Genomic DNA, 23,886 nt, shown 5'->3' with positions numbered 1-23,886 from the left:
TGCTGGGTCCTGGAGGGGACCCGTCCTAACCGCCAGAGCCTCTTCCTTGCCAGGGAAAAGAAGAAAAGTGTGCTGCTGAGGAGCGCACTAAATACTAGTTTGGAGCTTGAAAGCCTGCTTGCACGAGGTGCGTACTCAGAACTGCCGCGCGCCCCTTTTGCTCTGTCTGTCCCGCACCCAAGCTCTTACAACGATGAACACACAGGGGCCACTAAGTCCCTTAGGTAGATTCTAGGGGATGACTTAGAACTGGAGCATTTTACTCGGAACTGCCTCTTAGGGAGCATTTTAGTAATTGAAGATAGCTTTGGATATGTAAATTACTAGAAGGGCACTTGACTGACCTTCGGTCACATCGCTGCGGTCGGTCGCTGAGACCTGCAAACCAGGGCATTGCCATACCCTTGGATCCTGGTCAAAAACATTCCATCTTTTGGAAGTTGGTTATTTGCCCAAGTGTAATTTTCTCACTTTCTGTACTTTGGAATGGCATTAAACCACTCAGGAAGCCCAGCAACCCTCTTCTTAGGTGGCAGAGTCACAGATTAGAGGCTTCGTTGTGCCTCACTGAAAGTTGGTATCTGGGTTCAAACTTTCCCCTTTTCGGGTTTGATTATAACAGGTTCAGTGCCTGCTTTCAGGTGTTTCTTCATGCTTGGCACTTGGTGTCCCTGCTGGTAATTTAGTCCTAGAGCTCATCTCTAACTTGGCTTAAACTGGAACATTCGCGTGCTTGTTTAACTTTTTTCAAATTTATACATTGGCTTAAAAAAAAAAAAAAAAAGATTTTCTTTATTTGAGAGAGAGAGAGAGAACAAGCAGGAGGAGGGGCAGAAGGAGCCTACCAGCAGACTCCCCGCTGAGCTGGAGCCCAATGCAGGGCTCCATCCCAGGACCCTGAGATCATGACCTGAGCTGAAGTCAGACACTTAACTGAGCCAGCTGCCCAGGCGCCCCCACATTGACTTCCTAACAAGATGAAAGTTTCTGGTTGTTAGGGACGATATTATATGCCTTATTCTCCATCCCTCTCAACATTTCACACATACTTTCAGACATAGTATAGACACTCAACACATGTTTAATACATGGATGAAAGAACCCTGTGAACAAACTGGGTAGTAACCTTGAGAATTTTTCTGCTAAACATAATCAACAGCCCAAATGAGATGGTGTGTGTGTGTGAGAGAGAGAGAGTGAATGAAAGAATGAATGAATGTGAGACAAGTCTCTCAAACTTTAATGAGCCTCAATTATCTGGAGGCTTTAGGAAACATGTTTCTGGGTCCATCTCCAGAGTTTCTGATTTAGGAGGTCCTGTGTAGAGCCTCATACTTTGCATAGATGAGTTCCCAGGTGATGTTAATGCTACTGGTCTGAGGATTACATATCAGAACCATTGGCATGGGCTTAGAGTTGAGTAGACTATCTGAAGTTATCTTTCTTCCTCCATTATTATTTCAGAGGCAGTATTTAATACTATTCTCCATTCACTGTGGAAAATTATTACTGGAAAAAGGTCCTGAAACTACCATCAACACTTTATCTACCTTCCTTCTTTGAACCTGTTTTTTCCTAGGTCTCTCTCCAATTCCATTTTCCCCTGAGCTGCTGACCTGGTACAACTTAACAGGTTGACTCCACCTGAATGTCACTTAGTGCTTCAAGCTCTTTCTGACCCAGAGTGAACCATAACCCATATCCAGCCAGTGTGTAAGCTAGAAATCTTGGACCCCTTCTTTCCTTTCCTCTTTCTTCCATGTCCTGTTGATAATCAGTGTCATACATGCACCTTTTCCTGAAACTTCTTTGGGGTTGTCCTTGGCACTCTTTGCCAGCAACCATCTATTTCTTCCTTATAGCTCCCCAGTGGGATATTAACATTTGTATTTAACTTTTTAAATGATTAATGACTGTTGTCCTTGTTAGTTTGTAAGTTTCTTCAGTTCAGGAACTATGCCTGAAGTGGGTTTTTTGTTTTAACTCTGTATTCCAGTATTTAGCAGATTTGATGCAAAATGGACATTTTTAAACAAATGGATGAATGAAAGAATGATTTCCTCTGTGACTTTCCTGTTTCAGGCTTTCATATGAGTTGTGACATCTCTGTTTCAAAAGTTTTGCAGTCCCTTCCTCATTGAAGGATGAAGTCAAAGTCTAGTGTTGTCCTTAAGGCCTTCTGCAACCTGCCCCAGTCTCCCTTTCCAACCCGATCTTCACGAGCTTCTCTCCATGGGACCTGATCCTGCATATCCCTGAGCACACCGAGCCTTTTCACATCTCCGTATCTTTACTCATGCTGCTTCTCTTTCTGGATTCCCCATCCTCATTAGTATTTTAACTCTTGGAAAATTCCTCAAGCTTTCTAATACACTAGGGAGAATGCATCATTCTTTCATCTGTGCTCCTTTAAAGTGCTGGGTATCATTTTCTTGTTGGAATAAAAAGAATGTGTATGTTCCTTCAAAAACAGTAGGCAACTACTTTGGAGAATTGGCCAACTGACTAGTAACTCACTGTGAGTTCCTTGTGATTTGTTTATTCATATCATAAGTACATAACTGGTAGTGTTTAAGGTGAACAGTCTCTTGTTGACAGATTCTGGTCCAATAATGGACAGCTAAAGCATTTCAACACATGTCACCACCTCTGTTTGGCAATGATTGTGTATTCCCTTGCCAGGTGTGTGGGTATGTGTATCCACCTGTATATTATTGCCTTTTCTAACAGAGTCCTCTTCATTTCCCTCCATATGGCTTCTCCTCTCCACTTCTGTTTATCACATTTTGATGCTGGAGTGGGCAGTATCAATCTTCCTGTGTCCTGATTTATTTAACTGTAACGTGACAAGGTAAATATCACCGGGGTGTACAGTTCCATATCATTAAGATAAGATTAATTTAAAAATAAAAAAGCAGTATGCTATATGGACTTTCCCTGAAAGACCTTCAACATGAAATGCATTTTTTCTAAAAAAATTCTGGAGTATTGAATGACAAAGAAATTTAGGCAAAAGAAAAAATGATAGAAGTGATTAGAAAGAAGGAGATTCTGAATTTGGAAGTCATGAGATTTAGGCTCAGTAGTGGAATCAGACCTCAAATTCTAAATGTAAGAATTTGAACTAGAGGACAAAAGGTGAAGATGGAGAGAATTTTAAAAAGAAAAATAGAAAAAAAATTTTTTATGTAAGAATTTTGATTATTTCTTATGCCTCAGTACCTTAACTGTTCTTTAGCAGTACAGTCATTATATGTCTTTTCTCCAATAGTAATACCAGAAACTAGTGGCACCATAAAATGGAATTCTGCAGAAGGTGAGAGTGTGGAAATACAAAATGAAAAATATTATGTGGATGTAAAGGAAGACATTGGTGAAAAAAATCATCCCCAGGATACATAGATGGTGAAACTGCATAGTTCATTATTCTTCATTATTTTAGGTAACCTCTGCAGACTTGAAGGCTATTTATTTACTTGTGTGGCAGGTGGTGCTTGAGTCTTTTCACCTTACTGTTTTAGCATTTTAAAAGGTAGAGGTCAATTTTTAAGCAGTGTAGAGCTTCATTCAGAATCAGGCGTATACAAAAAAGAAGATACCTCCCCTACTCTGTCTTAGAGAGTATTGGCAGTGATGCTCCTTGACTCCCAGAGGCTGGGAGAATGGGAGAGAATGTGGGCAGAGAGGGAGCCTGTTCATAAAGCAAACCCAGAGGCTTTCTCTGCAGTGCTGTCTGCGAAGCTTCAAGCCTTGAAGAACCACAGGAAACATCCTGGTGCAACTGGTTTCAGACATCCTTCCTCTTTGCCTCACTACCTGAATTCATACTGTTGGATTGCCCAGTGATCTTGGAATACTTAGAATGGCAAACCTGACTACAAACAAAATAAACATATTAATCTTAAGGCTGGAACCCATTTTTCAAAACCCTCAACAAAGATGGCATGGATTAATTTCCCAACGCATAGATCATGCTAAAAAAATTCTTTGTAAAATCAGTAATACATGGTTATGTGTATAGGTAAGGTAAAATGGGGAGGTTAAATATGAAAACTAAAGCCCAGCCAATGACAAGTTAATCTTACTGCCCTGGTAGGGTATAAAGAGATGGTTGCATCCCCCAAAGGAAGCTAGCATCCCCAGGGTATCTGCTGTAGTACAAACACAGGGTCCAGCGACTCTGATATACCATTACTTAATCCTTACTACATCCTTAAGAAGCAACTGTCATCCTTTTGTAAGCTTCATATCAGCACCCCCATGTTCAGATTTTGTAATTTTCCCAGTTTCATGCAATTGTGGCTGAATTTAAATTTGAAACAAGGGTATTTTGTCCCTAAGATTACTGGAATGTGGCCCATTATGTCACACTATTGATTTCTCAGCAAATAGATATCAAATGTCAATATAACCAATAGATAATGAAGGTCAACAAATGTTAACTGAATGTGTGAAAAATGAAAAAAAAATTGAAGTTGGGTATAAATTCTTCATTAACCTGAGCCATTCTCACATTCCCTGTAGACATTTCATTTTTATTTATTTTAGCTTTTGATTATCTGGATAAATGTGAAATACTTGAGTCTTTTTAAAAATACTTCTGAAGTTTTTTTTTTTTTTTTTTAAGATTTTACTTATTTGAGAGAGAGGAAAAAGAGCAAGTAGGGGGAAGAGCAAAGGGAGAGGGACAAGGAGACTCTGCGCCCAGTGCAGAGCCCATCATGAGGCTCTAGCTCATGACCCTGAAAACATGACCTGAACTGAAATCAAGAGTTAGATGCTTAACCAATTGAGCCACCCCGGTGCCCCCTTCTGAGGTAATTTTTTAAGGTGTGGGACAAACATTTCAATAATTTCTGTTTGTAATGAGAAAACTAATTATCAGCCGAAACAAAGGAACAGAATTCCTAACAAGTTTTGTTTTTCCTTGTGAATCCAAAAAGCGTCCTGGATCCATAGGTGAAATGAGTTTTCTTTTGACTTCTTTACAAGACTCATGTTTCGTGGTCAATAGGTAGTTCAGAGTTACTGCACCCCCCTGACTACTTAAGGGTAGATGAGTTCTTTTATTTTCTTCCTCCGGCTGAGGCCCTGACTCTTAACCACTTTTTTTTGGTCTTTTTTTTGTTGTTGTTGTTGTTTGGTAAGAGATAAGATTAGCATTTATTTATTGCATGTTTTTGCATCTTTGATTTTTTTCCAATTTTATTGAGGTGTAATGGACAGAACAACATTCTATCAGTTTGAGGTATACAGAGCAATGACTAGATTTGTCCTTCACTGTTTAGAAAAGGTAATGACAGTAGAGTTCTTCATGAAAAAATAGAGTACTCAAAGATTTGTTAATCTGTAAACAATCAAATAAAAGTAGAATAAGATTAAGGACTTTTAAAAAACATGGAGAGGAGCATTTTGTGGTAGAGGATGCTGTGATGAAGGCTAAAACCTGGGATCTGCTCCTGCTTTAACAGTGTTGGATACATTACAAGATCTTGCTCAGCTTCAGAAACTTGACCTGTGTAATGAATTGTTTAGATTATAGTATGTGGTTTTTTTTTTCTATTTTTGAGAAGATAAACTTGACTTTTTATTTTACGATTCATCTTTTGGCCTCGTTATTGAGGTTTTCGAACTTTTAATTTCCAAGATTTAAAAAAAATATATTTGTGCGTGTACGTGTGTGTTGAAGCAGAATCCGATAAACACCTTGGTACTGAGGATAGGACAGAGCAGTAAGCTCTCCGCAGCTCAAGCTTGTTCCTTGCTAGCTCTGCCTCCACTTATTTCCTGGTGGTGTGCCAGGATAGACCGCTCTGTTTGCCAGACCTGAACCAAGGTTGAATTTAAGGGGACAAAAGTCATCCATGAAACCTCTGCCTTTGCATGTCTCATTTGACTTTCAGTATCGTCCTCTTGAAATAGGCTTATTAGACACTTTCTGTGAAAGTAATTTATAGAGGAAGAAAAGAGTGCTAGAAACTCAATAATGCCTTTACCTTGATCCCATATAATGTCTGTCAAAGACTGATAAGGCCGTGTGTGTGAGCTTACATTTACCGACTTGTTAAGGTGACAGCATCTGAGGAGTCAGGAGCCTTTCTCTTTGCTCCCTCTTTTTAGGTTGAATATATAATAAGAATGAAGGAGAGGTGATATTTATTATGGATGGTTACAACTCAGTCAACTCTAGTTTTCTCCTATCCATATTGCGGATGAAATAGGGAAACTGTTTAAAACTGATGATGAATGTTCACTAGATAACCTGTTTTGCACCAACTAGATCACTGCGGTATGACTAGCCAAGCCTCCCTCACAAATAATCGTTTACTACTGTTCTCAGCAAATACAAACCTAAAGCCCCATGGGGGAATAGGTCTTTTTGTGTACTGTTCATTATTTGTCCCCTTAGGAGGCATTTGCTGACCTAAGATTGGGTTAGGGGTCCGAGTATGTACTTGTATTTTGGTCACACTGTATTTGATGTTCTACAGAGCAGCAGTCATGTCTTAATACTTACTAGATGGCAGTAAACAGAAGAAGAATTGACACATAGTACGTTCTCAGTGAGTATTTGTTGACCAAATGCAAGGTTAGCTCATTATCAGAAACTGATGATTGATACCATCATTATTGTGAATTTGAGTCCCAGTTCATCAGCTATCCACTTTCAGCCTTTGGCCATATATGACACAGTTTTCCTTTATACAGTGGAAGAGAAGACATCCACCGTGATCACAATGGGATTCAATGATAATCTATGGAGAGAGTATGTTCTTGTTACTCTAAAGATGAATTGCTTGCAGCCCTACTCTTTGTTTCAAAGAGCAGATAGTGAAGTTATCCTTGTATATGTAAAAAGCCAAATACGTTGGTATACATGCAAAATATAGTATCTCCAAATGATTTTCACTTACAATTTTTAAAAAATGTTTTAGGGATGTGTTTGCTACTTTTCAACCAGCACACGTCGCAATACCAAATTTTATACAGATCCAGTGGAAGCTGTAAAAGACATCCCTGATGGTGCAACAATACTGGTTGGTGGTGAGTAGTAGTACTGTTTTCCTTTTGGTAATGGTAACGTCCTTATGTTTTTAGCAAAGCAGGGAAATCAGAGTAGCAAAGCTGTGGAGATTAGAAATGCCAATTATTTTATTGCTGATTATTATTTTTATGAATAAAAATTTATTGCATATTATGTAATTATTTTATCAGTGTCCTCATCTTGAAAATTTAGCAAGGTTTAGCACTTAATGTTTTACTTTTTCCTTTTATGTTTCTTTTTCTATTATTTTGAAAAGCCAAAGCTTTAAATGATGATATCTCATTAATAGGTTTGAAAACACTCCTAGATCCTTGGGAATTCTATTTAACTTAAAACATTTGCACTGATCTCATTAGCTCTTACCCAGCCACTCCTTTTGTCATTCCTCATCCTAGGAGATAGAAGGCACATAAGCATCTATCTGTTGTTAAGCTTCTGGGTTCTATTGCTGCACCCTGTTTGGAATGTCTTTTATTTTTTTATTTATTTTGTTTATTTTTTTTTAAAAGATTTTGTTTATTTGAGAGAGAAAAGAGAGCATGAGTGGGAAAATGGGCAGAGGGAGAAGCAGACTTCTCTGCTGAGCAGGAAGCTTGATGTGGGGCTTGATCCTGGGACCCCAGGATCATGACTCGAGCTAAGGGCAGGTGCCCAACCAACTGAGTCACCTACTTGCTTCTGGAATGCCTTTTAGAACCACTGTCTCATACTCATTAAATTTGCTGCCTGATTCTTATAATTTTTTTGTTTATTTTATTTCTAGGCTTTGATTCCAGAAATCTAGGCTTATTTTTAGGACTGCTGTTCATTCATTCATCCATTCAACTGATCAGTCATTGAATGTTCATTTTAAACTCAATACTATTTGACAAATTGTGGAAGCTATAAAGAAATAAAAGTCATTGTTCTAGGCTTCTGATTCTGCAAAATCTATTCAGGCACATGAAACAAACATCTTGAAAAAAGTTAAAAGGTTGAATTATAAAGTTGGGTAGTAGTAGATGTGTAGTTAAGTGCAAGATGTGCAGCATGTAGCCATATTAACTGGTTGCACTTGGCTTTATTCTTATGATTTAAGGATTTGACGGTTATATCTGGTGCTATCTAATGGTGCAAAACATTTGGGTAGTTACTGAGTTGCTGAGATACAGCTATACATTTCGCTTAGTAGACCTAATAATGTGTTTTGTATTTTTTTTTTTTTTATGGAAAAAGATAACCTACATTTCCCTAAAAGAATGTTACCATTTTCACAAATTGTTTGTCTTTTTCACTTCCAGGTTTTGGGTTATGTGGAATTCCAGAGAATCTCATAGGAGCCTTACTGAAGACTGGAGTCAAAGAGCTGACTGCAGTCAGCAACAATGCAGGGTAAGTGTGCATATTTGTAACATGTGGCTTGAAAAAGATGACACTTCTTTATAATATTCATATAAAATTTATGAATGAAATGAAAATTGTCCTCATGAGCAATATGCACAAGCATCAAAAGACAGTTTTTAACAAGCTCAAAAGTTGGAGGTTACATTTCTTCAAATATTTTTGATACCACCCTTTATAATCATACATAAATCAGATTTGCATAAATGTATATGTTAATCTGATATGCTTTTATTTTTCTAAATTTTAAATATATTGTTAAAATATATATACTTTCAATTTGAATCTTGCATTTTATAACTTAGAGACTTCTCTTTATATTACATTATTATAGATCGTTATGTATAGAGGACAATTTCAAACAGTTTGAAATCTGTTTCAAGTTTTTTAGTTATGCCATATTCTAGAGGATATATAAGGATATCATTAATCATTAAATATGTTGCTGGTTTTGGTGGAAGGAGGAGGATATGCAACCAGCACAGTAGGATCTCCTATCAAAATGGTTAACATAGCCAAAACATTTTAATAATGACATATATATCAAGATATATTCTGTTATGAAGAAAAAAAGCTACTTCTATATAAGATGATAAATTATCAGCTCTCTCTCAACAATGAAAGACTTTAAAGATCTTCAAAAAAAAATTTAAAAATTAGGGGCTCCTGGGAGGCTAAGTTGGCTAAGTGTCTGACTCTTGATCTCAGCTCAGGTCTTGATCTTAGGGTGGTGAGTTCAAGCCAGGCACTAGGCTCCATGTTGGGTGTGGAGTGTAGTTGAAAAAAAAAAGTTAGCTATATTGGCAGTTTAGCCAAGCATCATAAGTACAATTTAGAAAAATAATAATTATTTAGGACATGGACCTGATCCTAAATTTTTGCTCAATTTTCCTTTGTTAAGTTTATTTAAGCTGTTATTTGCATTTCTCACCTTTTCTCTGCATATCCACAGTATTCCCATTTTTCAGGATCTGCCTTGAGTTCCTTTCTGAGTTCCTTTGGATACTTCTAGCTTTTCTCTGTATACCGAATTGTGTTCATTCTCCAATATATATTATGGACTGATTGTTTTGCTTATAGTCTTCTCTTCCCCATTGTGCTGAGCCTCAGGCTCAATACAGAGTAGTGGAGCTGGATGGGATTGTAGAGATCATCTGTTCCAGTTCCCTCATTTAACAGAGGAAACTCATTTGTAAATAGAGAAGTAACTTGTTCATGGTCACTTGACATTTCTTTTTTTTTTTTTTTTATAAATTTTTTTTTTAATTTTTTTTTTTTTAATTTATTCATGATAGTCACAGAGAGAGAGAGAGAGACAGAGAGAGGCAGAGAGAGAAGCAGGCTCCATGCACCGGGAGCCCGACGTGGGATTCGATCCTGGGTCTCCAGGATCGTGCCCTGGGCCAAAGGCAGGCGCCAAACCACTGCGCCACCCAGGGATCCCTCACTTGACATTTCTTTTTTTTTTTTTTTTTTTTTTTTTAATTTTATTTATTTATGATAGTCACAGAGAGAGAGAGAGAGGCAGAGACACAGGCAGAGGGAGAAGCAGGCTCCATGCGCCGGGAGCCCGATGTGGGATTCGATCCCGGGTCTCCAGGATCGCGCCCTGGGCCAAAGGCAGGCGCTAAACCGCTGCGCCACCCAGGGATCCATCACTTGACATTTCTTAAACACACCCTGTGCCACTTGAGCTTACTTTGTATTTATTAAAAATACTTTTGACTATCAGTACTTTGTTTCCAGATAGCTCAGTGCTTACAAGGGATGGTGTAAATCAACATAAATTCTTGATATAGAGTAAATACTGATAACAGTCATCGTTGAACACAAAGAAGGCATTTTGCACATGCTCATTGGCAGTTTATTGTCTTAATTAGGTGGGTTTAAACCCTAGAGGTCTATAACAATGAGGGCTTTCTTTTGGCTATTAGAATCAGATAAATGAGGAAAACTTAACAGCATCGCTTTGTGGGAGAACCAAAGACAGTTGGAATTATTGAGTAAATAGAAATTAGAAGTAATAACTGCTTTCTTGGGGCACCTGGGTAGCTCAGTTGGTTAAGCATCTGACTCTTGATTTTGGTTCGGGTCATGATTTTAGGGTCCTAGGATTGGGCACTGTGGGCTCTGTGCTTGGAGTGGAGTCTACTTGTCCTTCTCTGCTCCCCCTCCTTAATACTTTTCATTTAGAAAAAGGCCTTTTATGGAAGGATCTGCCTGTGTTGGAAGACTTTCCAAAGCTAGGGACTTCTGATTGTCTGTTTTTGTTTTCTTTCTTTTTTGATTATCAACCTTTTAGCCATGAGGTACCACTCACCTTGCTGTGGAGTATTAACTATTATCTTGATGAGAAAAACCTTCTCCCCTAGGATCACTCAGATAAATCAGTACTTTGATATGGATTGATTAGGAAGATGGGAAAAATTGAAAACATGCTTTTCATTGATTTTTTTAAAAGACTTTACATAAATTACAAACCTGTATGAACCAAAAATTTTGCAGTAAACTATATATGTCAACGAATTAAATTAGAGAAGGGAAGAATACATGTATTAATCATGCTCATTTCCTCATGACAAAATTATTTTTTTTAAAGATCTTTTTATTTATTCATGAGAGACAGAGAGAGGCAGAGACAGAGAAGCAGGCTCCTTTTAGGGAGCCTGATGTGGGACTCCCAGGACCCTGGGATCATGACCTGAGCCAAAGGCAGACATGTAAACACTAAGCCACCCAGGTACGCCATGGCAAGATTATTTTAATTTTTTTATTTTATTTTATTTTATTATTATTATTATTTTTATTTATGATAGTCACAGAGGGAGAGAGAGAGGCAGAGACACAGGCAGAGGGAGAAGCAGGCTCCATGCACCGGGAGCCCGATGTGGGATTCGATCCCGGGTCTCCAGGATCGCGCCCCGGGCCAAAGGCAGGCGCCAAACCGCTGCGCCACCCAGGGATCCCGATTATTTTAGATTATAGTTCTTCAAAGTGGGAATTGAGACAGCTCCAAGGACAGCCCGGCTTCCATGTGGAAGCCTAGTTAAGTACTATGTGATGATATATGTATGTCTGTGCTGGTGATTGCAGTACTATTACTTTTATGTGGTATTACATAAATCAGCTATGGGAATTTTATGAGGACCCAATGAGCAGTTTTCCCCTACACCAGTGGTTTTGAACCACTAGATAAAGGCAGGTGCCTTCTTTGCTGTGCCGTCTCTATTATTTGTTGAGGCAGCTGCAGCTCTGAATGGAGAACTGTAGGCCAACTTGTCTGATTATAAGCATTTCCCCAAGATTAGATTATTTTGTCTAATAGTGGAGGACTAACCACTTCCTGGGATGTATACTTGAACTTCTCTGCTCAGCTCATGGAAGGGAATATTCACTTGTTCCATATAACTGTGTCATAAATTAATGCTCTACCCAAATATACCATTTTCTTTTCTTTTGATAGTCTTGTTATTATCAGAGTAAATATAAACTGTAACTGAGATTTAAGTATGTCAAAATGAGAAGAAACAAGAAAAATACAATTTGGTAAATAGTTGCAAATTCATTTGTATTAGAATTTTGTTTTGACAAGAATTTCCAGTTAATGAGATTTTAGATTCAGAAAAAGAAAAATATTTGCGGAACATTTATGTCTCCCATGAAATATTGTTTTCCTTTACATGAATATATCTCTTTATTAATTCTTGGCTTTAGACTTCTTTTAACCACTAAAATGTTTGAAATCTGCATTTGTTGTACTATAAGAGAATGGTCAAATCTACTCCTTAGGTGTACTAGGAAAATGTTGGCTCCTAAATAAAGGCAAGCAAGGTAATCTCTTTTAAAGTCCATCAAAATTATCTTTGATATCAAAGAACTGCAAGATGTTTTAATATACATGTCTGTTGGAAGGGCATGTTTCTCATTTGCAAAAGATGACATGTGTCTGTCTTCTTTCTTTATATTGTAAGGGCTTTGCCTTTTTTATTTTTGTATTATCAGTGTCTGATCCACAGTAAAGAAGGGATGCATGTTTGCTGAATATGTGAATTGAGAAGTATGTGGCAAGAAAGACACTCTTATTATAAGCTACCCAACAGCATGTTTTGAGGCATAAATACTAACTCTATACCTGGTCAGGGAGTAGCTTGGGCTGAGCATCTTAAGCACTGCTTGGTTGCCATACCAGGTTGCTAGTCCAAAAAGAGAGCAAAGCCAAATATAGCTAGTTTCCAGAGCCAAGATCAACAAATAAAGAGAGGTCATCTCTAAACAGAGCCAAGTTCAAATGTGTTGAAAAGCCAAACAGATCCATGAGAGAGTGGTTAGAAAAATCTCTGAAGTCAGTGAATTGGGCAGGTACATTCTGGTGTATCATATGGACCTATATACATGGAGGGAGTTTAAAGTATTTGAAACTACAGAAAGCAACTGGACTGTATTCACTCTCATGGATTATTTTATTGTAATGACTTTATTTAGATAGGGCTCCGGAGCATATCAATGGTACTCTCATATTGGGAGTTTACCAAAAGAGAGTTTACCAAAGGGACTCTCTTTAAAGGAAAGGTCAGGTTGAGGGAAAACAACATGAGTATTGAAGTACCCTGAGTTAGTAACAGGAGAGCGGTTACCACCAGCCTTAGGCCTGAAGAGTGAGGGGAGGAAGCTGCCAACACCTGCAGGTAAGCTTTACAGAGAGGGCTGTCCAATGTGCTGCAGCTTGCCAGGGAGGGAGTCGGGGGAATCGAAATCCTGACATCCTTCTCGCACCTGAATCCCTTGCCATAGGGATTGCCATAGGGCAAGGGATTCAGTCTACACATCAGCCCTTCTAGCATAGGGCAAGCTGGAGATTGGCAAATAGAAAATATCCAGCATAAGGATGCGGTGATTTTTATTTTTTGTTACAGATGAGCCAGTGAGGAGGAGGAAAGTGAAATCAAGTAATAAATTCATTCAACAAACGTTCCATAAGTGTTTGTGTAGTACCTCTATATGTTGTGTAGGCTTTTAGGTGGTTGGGAGTACAGCGGGGAACAAAACAAACCAAGTTCCCTGCCTCATGGACCTTATGTGCCAGTGTAAGGAGAGGCAGACAATAAATAGCAAACATAACAAATAAGTAAAATTTCCAGTATGTTAGGTTATAGTCTATGGAAAAAAAAGAAAAAACCAGAAGGGGACTGGAAGGATGAAAGTGGAGGGGCAGGTTTCAGTATAAAATCCAGCAATAAGGGAAGGACTTGTTGAGGGGACAGTTGACCAAAGACTTGAAAGAAGTGAGGGGTGATTCTCTTCTGGGAAAGAGTTTCAGAGACAGAGAAAGGCCAGTGCAAAGGCCCTGGGCAGTATGCCTGGTGTTTTTGCCGGGATAGCGAGGAGCTCAGCAGAAGAACAGTGAGCAAAAGGGAAGTGGGAGGAATGAGGTCTGAGATGTCAGGAGCATCCCATCTATGGGGCCCTGCAGGGCTGCTCTAGAGACCTCTGTTTTTACATGAGTAGATGAATGCCGTTGCAGCGTTTGGGCAGAGCAGTGATGTGACTGGACATATTTTGTTTTGTACTTAATTGTTTTGGCCACCATTTTGTGAGTGGATTACAGGGGGCAGGAGTAGAAGCAGAGGAGGTGGCTATATTTAGGCAGGAGATGGTGTAGGTCACACAGGAGGACGTGAGAAATACTTCCATTCTGAATGGATTCTGAAGATATAGTCAGGATTTTCCAATCTAGTTGGTAGTGTGAGAGAGAAGGGACAGATCACTCCATTACTTGTTTACTAAAGATCTGCAAGGATGGGAAGTATGGGGCAGCCTGCAGGAGCCGCTGAATTTAGGAGAATGGAATTGTTCACCTGAAGAACTGAAGGCCTGGCAAGGTATTAATTAGAGGTAGGTAAAAAACAGTGAGAAGGCATAGTTTATGAAGTGTGGGGAACTAATTTTCCAAGAGACAGGTAATCTGTAGTGATGTGGAGCCCTCTAGTGGACAAGCATATTATTAATCTTCCAAGAATTCTCTGCATATTTCACAAGTACACCCTGGAAAATACCTGTTTGGGCTTTAGTTTTCTTCTGAAACAAGCAAGAATCAATCATGTAGGCATTCCTTTTATATTTATGGTGAGTCAGAAACATTATTAGATTCAGAATTGGAAGGTTAGAACTATAAACAAGTTTAGCAAATGGTTGACGGTTACCTGGACTACATTGAGGTATTCATTGTGTCTGGACCTCCTGGTCTAGGTTGAAATGGAATTGGCTTGGAAATGATACATCCTGGGAGGTAGGAGTCTGTTGAGTGGGGATGGGCACTTGTGGGCATGAGGAGTGTGAGGATGGACAGTGAAGCGAAGGTGGGAGAAAAGGAGGTTGTTAGAAATGTCCATGGTTTGTCACACAGGGTACCATAACGTCCCTCTCCAGGTCAAACATGGTGTGTCACTAGGAATCGTAGACTAATATCCCACCAGTCCATTCTCCCACTGTGTTCCACTGCCAAAGCCAGAATTCTGGAGTGGGTCAGCCTCTACATCAGGATGGGCAACAAACCTATGACTTCTTTCTCCCCAAATAGTCCTTGAATTGTCCCATTTCTGTATTCCTATTGGGGCTACCTTAGTTCACACTTTGCCTAATCATCTTTGCCTGTTTGGATAATTTCAAGCCTCTTAACTGATCTCCCGGCCTTTTGTCACTGAATCTCTCCCAATTAATTATACACTCTCTTACTTTCTACTTAAAATTATCCACAGGGTCTCCCATATCCTTCAGGATGTAATAGTCATTTTTTGGTGTGGCTCACGCAACAGGTCGCACGCTGGCCTGCCTTCTACCTCTTTTGCTCACTTCTGCTTTCAGTCCACACTACAATCACACTTAATACGGAGCCCATCAGACCACTGTGCACCTTTGTGAAGCTGCCCATCTGCGTTTCTGGCTCGCTGCTTCCACACTCTACACTGCTCTCAAAGACTATTCTTCAACTCTGTTCAAGTGTCATTTTCCGTGAGCCTTTTTTGGACCCTTCTTCTCTCAGTTGGGCGACCTTCAGTGTTCTCATTGCACTTGATGCAGACCTCTCTTGGCATGTCTCTCCTTCTGTTGTAATTATAGGTTTACATGTTTATCCCTTCCGCTCTCAGAGTTTCCCCTGGCCCAGGACCTTACATAAGGGGCAATAAGAACTTAGTCAAGGACTGTTGGGTGAGTGAACCATGTAGATGATATGAGCTCCATAGGGGAAAGGCCTTTGGAGCACTCGGGATTAGGAGGGAGAGATCATAAATGATGGCTTCTGTTTCTGGGAGGCACTCTGGCTTTGTCACTATATTTCTATCTTTAAAAAATACTTTACCATGGACTCCTGGGTGGCTCAACAGTTGAGCCTTTGCCTTTGACTTGGGTCATGATTCTGGAGTCTGGGATGGAGTCCCGCATGGGGCTTTCTGTGGGGAGCCTGCTTCTCCCTCTGCCTGTGTCTCTGCCTCTCTCTCTGTGTCTCTCATGAATAAATAAATAAAATATTTTTTAAAAATACTTTTCCATAGTATATAATAAAGAGTAACACAAAAATATGATCCTGTCACAGATATAAAGTTTGAAGGATTTTTACAGGCTGCCGACCTGTGTAATCAGCCCCAAGTTCTTTAAATGGAACATGACTGATACCCTAGAAGGTCTCCCTCACACTTCTGCGAGTCACTGTTTTCCTTTCCCACCACTGAACTTAACTATTATCCTCATTTCTGATCTTATCCATTAGTTTTGTGTGACTTTGAACTTCATGCAAAAGGAATAATTCACTAAATACTCTTATGGTTTTTTGGCTCAGCATTTTGCATGTGGGAGTCCTCCATCCTTGACAAGGGTTGTAGCTGATTCCTTGTCACTGCTGTGGAGTATTCCATTGTGTACTCCCACCGCAGTTTGTTCTGTGGTGGAGTAGTCCTGCCTATGTCTCTGCATCTCTCACGGATAAATAAATACAATCCTAAAAAAAATGTGGTTGGGATCATTTGACATTCCCCTCTTCTGTATGAGAGTGCTAGGTATTCTTGCCAACGCTTGGTAGTTCCTTCTTTTTCTTTTTTTAAAGGTTTTATTTATTTATTCATGAGAGACACAGAAAGAGAGAGGCAGAGACACAGGCAGAGGGAGAAGCAGGCTCCATGCAGGGAGCCCGATGTGGGACTCGATCCCGGGACTCCAGGATCACACCCTGAGCCAAAGGCAGATGTGCTTAACCGCTGAGCCACACAGGCATCCCAGTTCCTTTTTATTTTATTTTTTTGTTTTTTTATTTTATTTTATTTTATTTTATTTTATTTTATTTTATTTTATTTTATTTTATTTTATTTTATTTTATTTTATTTGTTCATGATAGACATAGAGAGAGAGAGGCAGAGACACAGGCAGAGGGAGAAGCAGGCTCCATGCAGGATCGACGTCGGACTCGATCCCAGGACTCCAGGATCACGCCCTGGGCCAAAGGCAGGTGCTAAACCGCTGAGCCACCCAGGGATTCCTTCCTTTTTATATATATATATATTTAACTATTCTTTCATGTTTACAGTAGTGTCTCTGTGGTTTTCACCATATTTTTTTTAACTATTTTTATAGCTTAAGTATACTTCATTACCTGAGAAGTGCTTTCATTAAGTGGCTAGTTTTGAAACTCTTGAAGAGCAGGATAAAGTGGAAAGGTATTCAGTCAATTATTAATCTGTCACATTGACTTTGCTTGAAATTCTAAGTTTGGGGACGCCTGGGTGGCTTAGTGGTTGAGTGTCTGCCTTTGGCTCAGGATGTGATCCCAGGGTTCTGGGATAGAGTCCCACATAGGGTTCCCCACAGGGAGAGTACTTTCCCCTCTGCCTGTGTCTCTGCCTCTCTCTCTGTCTCTCATGAATAAATAAAGTCTTTTTTAAACAAAAGAAATTCTAGATTTATTTTGCTTTGGAAAATAATAGAAATAAAACAGGCACAGACTTAGAAGCCTTCACTTAGTGAAAAAAGCCAACAGTACATGCACCATTTCCAAGAATAAATTGAACTCCGATGTGTCAATGTAGGCTTATCCTGGGTAACAAAATGTACCACTCTGGTGAGTGATGTTGAGAATAGGGTAGGCTGTGCATGTTTGGGAGCAAGGGTATATGGGGAATCTCTGTACCTTCCTCTCAATGTTGTCATAAGCCTAATGTTGCTCTAAAAAAAAATGTAGTCTTAAATGAAAAAAATCTTAAAAAGAATGAATTGAACTCCAACTTAGGTAGAGGTACTAAACTATATTACATGTAACTTAGCAGATAACAGCATTATTCTTGCTGCCTGTAAACTTTTCACTGATTTGTGATTCATTTCCTGATTTTTTATTTTATTTTTTATCTTTTTATTTTTTATTTTTATTTATTTATTTATTTATTTATTTATTTATTTATTTATTTATTTTTTAAATTTTTATTTATTTATGATAGTCACAGAGAGAGAGAGAGGCATAGACATAGGCAGAGGGAGAAGCAGGCTCCATGTACCGGGAGCCCGACGTGGGATTCGATCCCGGGTCTCCAGGATCGCGCCCTGGGCCAAAGGCAGGCGCCAAACCACTGCGCCACCCAGGGATCCCAATTTCCTGATTTTTTTAAATTAAAAATGTTTAAGCATTTTTAAATCTTCAGCTAAATATCTATGATAAAGGAAAAATGTTCATAGTTATTTATGATTTGGGTCTGTATTTCCAATGTATGCTGTTCTTTTCTAATTTAATTTACTTATTTATTTCAAAGAGTGTGCTTGGGCTCTCATGAGAGGGGTAGAAGCAGAGGGAAAGAGAATCTTAAGGAGACTCCTCCCTGAGCACAGAGTCGGATATGGGGCTCAATCTCACAGACTCTGAGATCATGACCTGAGCTGAAATCAAGAGTCAGATACTTAACCAACTGAGCCACCCAGGTCCCCCCTGTTCTCTTTTTTAAATATGAGAATGCCTTGTTCACTTTTTAGGACAGAATTCCTCTGTTTGGAGCCAGTGCAGGTTATTAGAGTGGCATTGCCTTTGCATTTACATTTTTTTTTCATAGCAGAGGGCAAGATCCAGTTTGCTCGTCTTCTACACTAGTATTACTTGGGAGCAGTGGAAAGAGTGAAAGGTGCAGGGCAGACTTTTAGGACTGGAGTGGATTTGAATACCAGCTACGTCACTTACTACCCAGGATATCTGTGGGCAGAAGTCACTGAAAGGCTTTTGAGCTTAGTTTCCTCAGCTGTAAATTAATAGTCACCTTGCAAGGTGGGAAAGAATATGGGTTAAATGCCCAGCAGAGGGGATTCCTTTAAAGTAATAATATTTTATGTTTTTGGAAGTCAGGGATATTAGTGTTCTATCCAATGCTCCTTTGACAGCAAGTTGCTTGCATTTTTCTTCTAGGGTTGACAACTTTGGCTTGGGCCTTTTACTTCGATCCAAGCAGATAAAACGCATGGTCTCTTCATATGTGGGAGAAAATGCAGAATTTGAACGACAGTACTTAAGTGGTGAATTAGAAGTAGAGCTGACACCTCAGGTAAGAAAATTTCTCTGCTCCTCTTTTACAGTAGTAACTTATCTTAAAATTTACCCTTTTCCCCTCTAGGGATTTTCTTTTGCAAGAGAGGTAAGGCAGAGAGGATGCGATTTTGCCAAAGAAATTTGTTTGTAGGTCACACCTGTTGATTACTAGAGGACTAATATTTTGTGTTGCTGTGCACCAAAAAAAGGGAGGAATTTCTAGTAAAAATGCCTAGGCTACAGGATAAATTTTTAAGTTTGGCACTAGGATGTCTTGTGCTGGCAGTGTGCAGTAGGACTTGCTAAAATGCTTGAGTATTGTCCTAAGAGTCGGTTCCTATGAATCATAGAGTTAGAAAACCGTGAGGGATATGCTCCTGCTGAGACATCAGGAAGGTGAAGTCCATGGAGAGTAAAAGTGACTACGTCACAGAATAAGTGCCAGAGTCAGAGCTCAGAGTCAGAGTCAGAGCTCATAAGGATTTGATGTCCTTACCAAGCATGCAGTTACTGCAGTTAACTCTAGCCAGTTTCCACTCATTTCATATTCTACATCTTAACTGGTTCAAGAGTTTGTCATAGAGAAAACTTTCTGAAGCCATTTGGGTAAACAAGGGCCTACAGGTTATATGCATTGGTCTTCTAACTTGACATCATCTGTCTTCATCTCTGAAATTGAACCTACCCCTTTATTTTTGTCAACAGAATTATTACCACTAACTTCACTAGATTGGTGATAACGTGATAGAGCAGAATTTTAAAAATTAGTAAGTAACTCCCAGGAAATGCTTGTCTAGAGAGAGCATGCAGGGGAGAACTTTTCTACTGAGGCTTTACAACATAACAGGTCATACCTAATCCCTCTGCAGTGTTGGCACCTGTGCTTGTCATAGCTTTGCACTGTGCCTGGTATTTATCCAGTTTTCATTGAAAGTTTTTTAAAAATAACAAAAGGTATCCTGTCTTAGTCTACTTGTACTGCTATGACAAAATACCACAAACTGGGTGGCTCAAACAAGAGGGAGTGGTTTCTCATTGTTCTGGAAACTGGGAAGTACAAGATCAAGGTACAGGCTGACGTGATTCTTGGGAAGGGGGAGGAGGGAGAGGGAGAGAGAAAGAGGATGCCCTTGTGCGAGTACTCTGGGGCCTCTTATTATAAGACCCTAACCTTTTGGGTCAGGGCCCTACCCTTATGACCTCATTTAACCTTAATGATCTCCATAAAGGCCCTGTCTCGAAATACAGTCATATTGGGGGTTAGGGCTTCAACATATGAATTTGGGGTGGGAGGGGGCACAATTCAGTCCATAGCATATATTTTTCCTCTCCACATTGTAGGTTCAGGTGCAATTTCCTTTGGGTTTTGGAGTCTTTGAAAATTAATCTTTGAATTACTTCTATTATCTATTGCATTATCCCTTATTTTTTTAGAGGGCATATAAATGGAAGTTCCTTAGGATTTCTTTTATATTCCTTTTTTATTTTTATTTTTTAAAAGATTTTTATTTATTCATGAAAGACACACAGAGAGAGAGAGAGAGAGAGAGAGAGAGAGGCAGAGACACAGGCAGAGGGAGAAGCAAGCTCCATGCAGGGAGCCCGACGTGGGACTAGATCCTGGGACTCCAGGATCACTCCCTGGGCCGAAGGCAGGCGCTAAACCACTGAGCCACCCAGGGATCCCTTCCTTTTTTTTTTCCTTTTAATATTTTATTTATTTATTCATGAGAGACGCAGAGAGGCAGAGACACAGGCAGAGGGAGAAGCAGGCTCCCTGCAGTGAGCCCAGTGCGGGACTTGATCCCAGGACCCCAGGATCATGCCGCTGAACCACTGAGCCACCCAAGAGCCCCTCTTTTATATTCCTTCTTTAAGCTTAGAGACGTCAGTGTCTCTTTCCCTGTCTTAGTGGCAGGTAAATAAACATTGGCTCTGATAACTTGTTTTGCAGCCTGTGAGCCAGAAAAGTGTTGATAAAATGGTAAGGATTAGGATTCCCTTTGGGATTTGCATGTAGGGGTTGGTGGTAACGGCAGGGAGCCTCTATGTTGAAATTGTCCACTTTTTTTTTTTTAAGATTTTATTTATTTATTCATGAGAGACAGAGAGGGAGAGAGAAAGAGAGAGAGAGAGAGAGAGGCAGAGACACGGGCAGAGAGAGAAGCAGGCTCCATGCAGGGAGCCCGACGAGGGACTCCATCCCGGGTCTCCAGGATCAGGCCCTGGGCCAAAGGCAGCGCTAAACCACCGAGCCCCCCGGGCTGCCCAGAAATTGTCCACTTTTAGGTCCTTGCCAAATGGGACAAAGTATTCAAGGAGGGTAGACATAAAAAATATCTTACAGTAGGGAGGGTTGTTATGGTTGACTTGATTATTTAATTTTATGTATGTTATTAACTCAAAATACAGTACAAAACAGAGTTATCTCTATTAGATAGAATAGAGAAGCTGTTGGCTGGAAGATTGTCAGTTATGTCTCATATCCTGCCTTCCCCAGATTATCCCACCCACTTTGATGACTTTGTGTCTGAAGTCCCATCTTTTGGTTTCTGCTTTAAATTTAGTATTTAAAGGACCCAGTTAAAGTAGAAAAATGTTTTCAGGTTGAGATCATTTTAACATACTGTTACTAATATTGAAACCAATTCTTGCTACTGATTGACCAGTCAGTTATGTAGTGTGAATATGATGTAATTAGACCAAAACAGGTTTCAGTGTTAGGGTGGGTGTTAGGAAATATTCAGGGCCAGAGTTATTCCCCAATGGGAAAGCAGTTAGAGGTGAGAGAGAGCTAGGGAAATCAGGTTCGAATCACAGTTACCTAGGGAGGGGGTAAAGATGATCAAAAGAAGGTGCAAAGAACTTTGTGAGCAGTACATTCTACTCTGAGATAAAATTTGAAGTACTCTTAGCTTTTAGAAACCAAATTAGCTATATGTTCTCTTCGCCTAACTTTGGATTTTTCACTAGTCAGATTATGTAGTAGATAAAGTGCTTATAAGAATGTTTTAGAATAAACTCTTAAGTAAATGAACCTATTACATTATTATTTATAATAACGGTAGTGTTATTCGTGATAAGGTCAGGCTATATACGTACATATGTCACACAGTAAAACACAAAATTTAAACACATGTTTTAAAATACATATGGTTAAAGTGACATACTTCAGATTTGAAAATTGATTTTAAAATATTACAAACAGATTGACATAGAATATGATAACAGGAGAGCAGTGGGAGACCAGAAAGCTGTGAACACAATTATACAAAGAGGGAGTTACATTTGAATGTGGATTAAGAATTGAGAGATTGTTTTTTGTTTTTTTTGTTTTTTTGTTTTTTTATTTATTTATGATAGTCACATAGAGAGAGAGAGAGAGAGAGGCAGAGACACAGCCAGAGGGAGAAGCAGGCTCCATGCACCGGGAGCCCGACGTGGGACTCGATCCCGGGTCTCCAGGATCGCGCCCTGGGCCAAAGGCAGGCGCCAAACCACTGCGCCACCCAGGGATCCCAGAGAGATTGTTATCTAGAGAGACAATACTTGTTTTCAACTAATCTAGCATATAGTGTTAGTGAAATACACTAATATGCAATACTAGGTACTATTTAGAATGTTAAACTTCTAGAGAAAGGAACCATGTCTGTAAATGTTTCTATATCCACATATAGAAGTACACTTAATGAACTTTTTATGATGTGTTGGTTGCTCTCTTGCAGGGCACGCTTGCAGAGCGGATTCGTGCAGGTGGGGCTGGAGTTCCTGCATTTTACACCAGCACCGGGTATGGGACCCTGGTGCAACAAGGAGGGTCCCCAATCAAATACAACAAAGATGGCAGCATTGCTATTGCCAGTAAGCCCAGAGAGGTAAGAAGTACCCTCATCCAGGTAACACTGGGATACCTCTTTCAGCGTAGACTTCCAGGTGGACTCAGTGGGTAGATAGAATACAGTCACCTCTGTGTGAGAAGAGACACTGTCCTTCATTTATGTGCATATGCTAGGTACAATTTCTAGCTAAAACAGAGCATCTGCCAGTAATTAAAATCACATACAGAAACCAGAATAAATAAATGAGAAGAAACAAAACTGAAATCTATAGAAGATGTGTGAGTCAAGATTAGTTTTATGGTAGGTTTTAACAAATGTAGGAGCATTTATAACTTCTGATTATGCTTATGTGAAAAAGAGAGTAGATGCATCATTGTATCGTAGTAAACTTTTATTCTCAAGCCCCTTCTGGATGTGGATGAAGGAGGAAGAAAAAACCAAAGACATCACAAGTTCGTTTACCATTTCGAAAAGCAAGGGGCAGTTGTAATTACCTAATAGAGCATTTGTCCTTCATTTTATATACTGGACATACTTGAGCTAACTGAATAATTTAGTTTTATTTAAAGTGCTGGGTAGGTTGGCGTATCTTTCTCCCAGATAACGTCACTCACATATTAGAAAAGAACAGACCTCTAGATAGATACTTGAGAAACTCAGATTTGAGCCAGTTGTAAAAATTACACAGCCCAGTATTCCATTACTGTAATTTTAGTCCTTCTCCCTTCTCCCTGGCCACACAGCTCAAGAGTGTTAGTGCAGGCTGCAGAAATACTGTGCATAGCTCAAAGGAAATGACAGCTTTATAATCAAAGGATCTCTTAAACCACTTGCTTATAGCGATTTTTATAAAATTTTTTTTTTGATTATAGGGATGTTAGCTCTGCACCTCCATGTTATGAGAGAAGATAAAAGGTCATCGAACATGCCCCTTGCTGTTCAGCGTTTGTCTCTAGCAGTGTCCTCCATCTGGAGCTTTGCCTTTCTGCTTAGAGTGACCTATATTGACTCAAAGCTTTGATTAACATTTTTTTTTTAATATTCTATCTTGCTTCTCTCTTTACTGCCTAATG

At 39.5% G+C, this 23,886-nt stretch overlaps 1 protein-coding gene across 1 annotated transcript in view; it reads left to right on the top strand.

Annotated features, from left to right (window-relative positions):
- OXCT1 (3-oxoacid CoA-transferase 1) overlaps window positions 1–23,886 on the top strand; it is a 125,023-nt gene that overhangs the window by 915 nt on the left and 100,222 nt on the right. Inside the window, exons 2-5 of the mRNA XM_041748377.1 lie at window positions 6,936–7,044; window positions 8,326–8,416; window positions 18,855–18,990; window positions 22,700–22,849. Of these exons, the coding sequence (XP_041604311.1) occupies window positions 6,936–7,044; window positions 8,326–8,416; window positions 18,855–18,990; window positions 22,700–22,849 (486 nt within the window). The remainder of the gene's footprint in view (window positions 1–6,935; window positions 7,045–8,325; window positions 8,417–18,854; window positions 18,991–22,699; window positions 22,850–23,886) is intronic.

The sequence above is a fragment of the Vulpes lagopus genome, chromosome 3 (assembly GCF_018345385.1).
Source record: "Vulpes lagopus strain Blue_001 chromosome 3, ASM1834538v1, whole genome shotgun sequence".
Lineage (NCBI taxonomy): Eukaryota > Metazoa > Chordata > Mammalia > Carnivora > Canidae > Vulpes > Vulpes lagopus.
The sequence above is the reverse complement of the archived record's forward strand: the minus strand, read 5'-3'. Positions and strand labels throughout refer to the sequence as shown.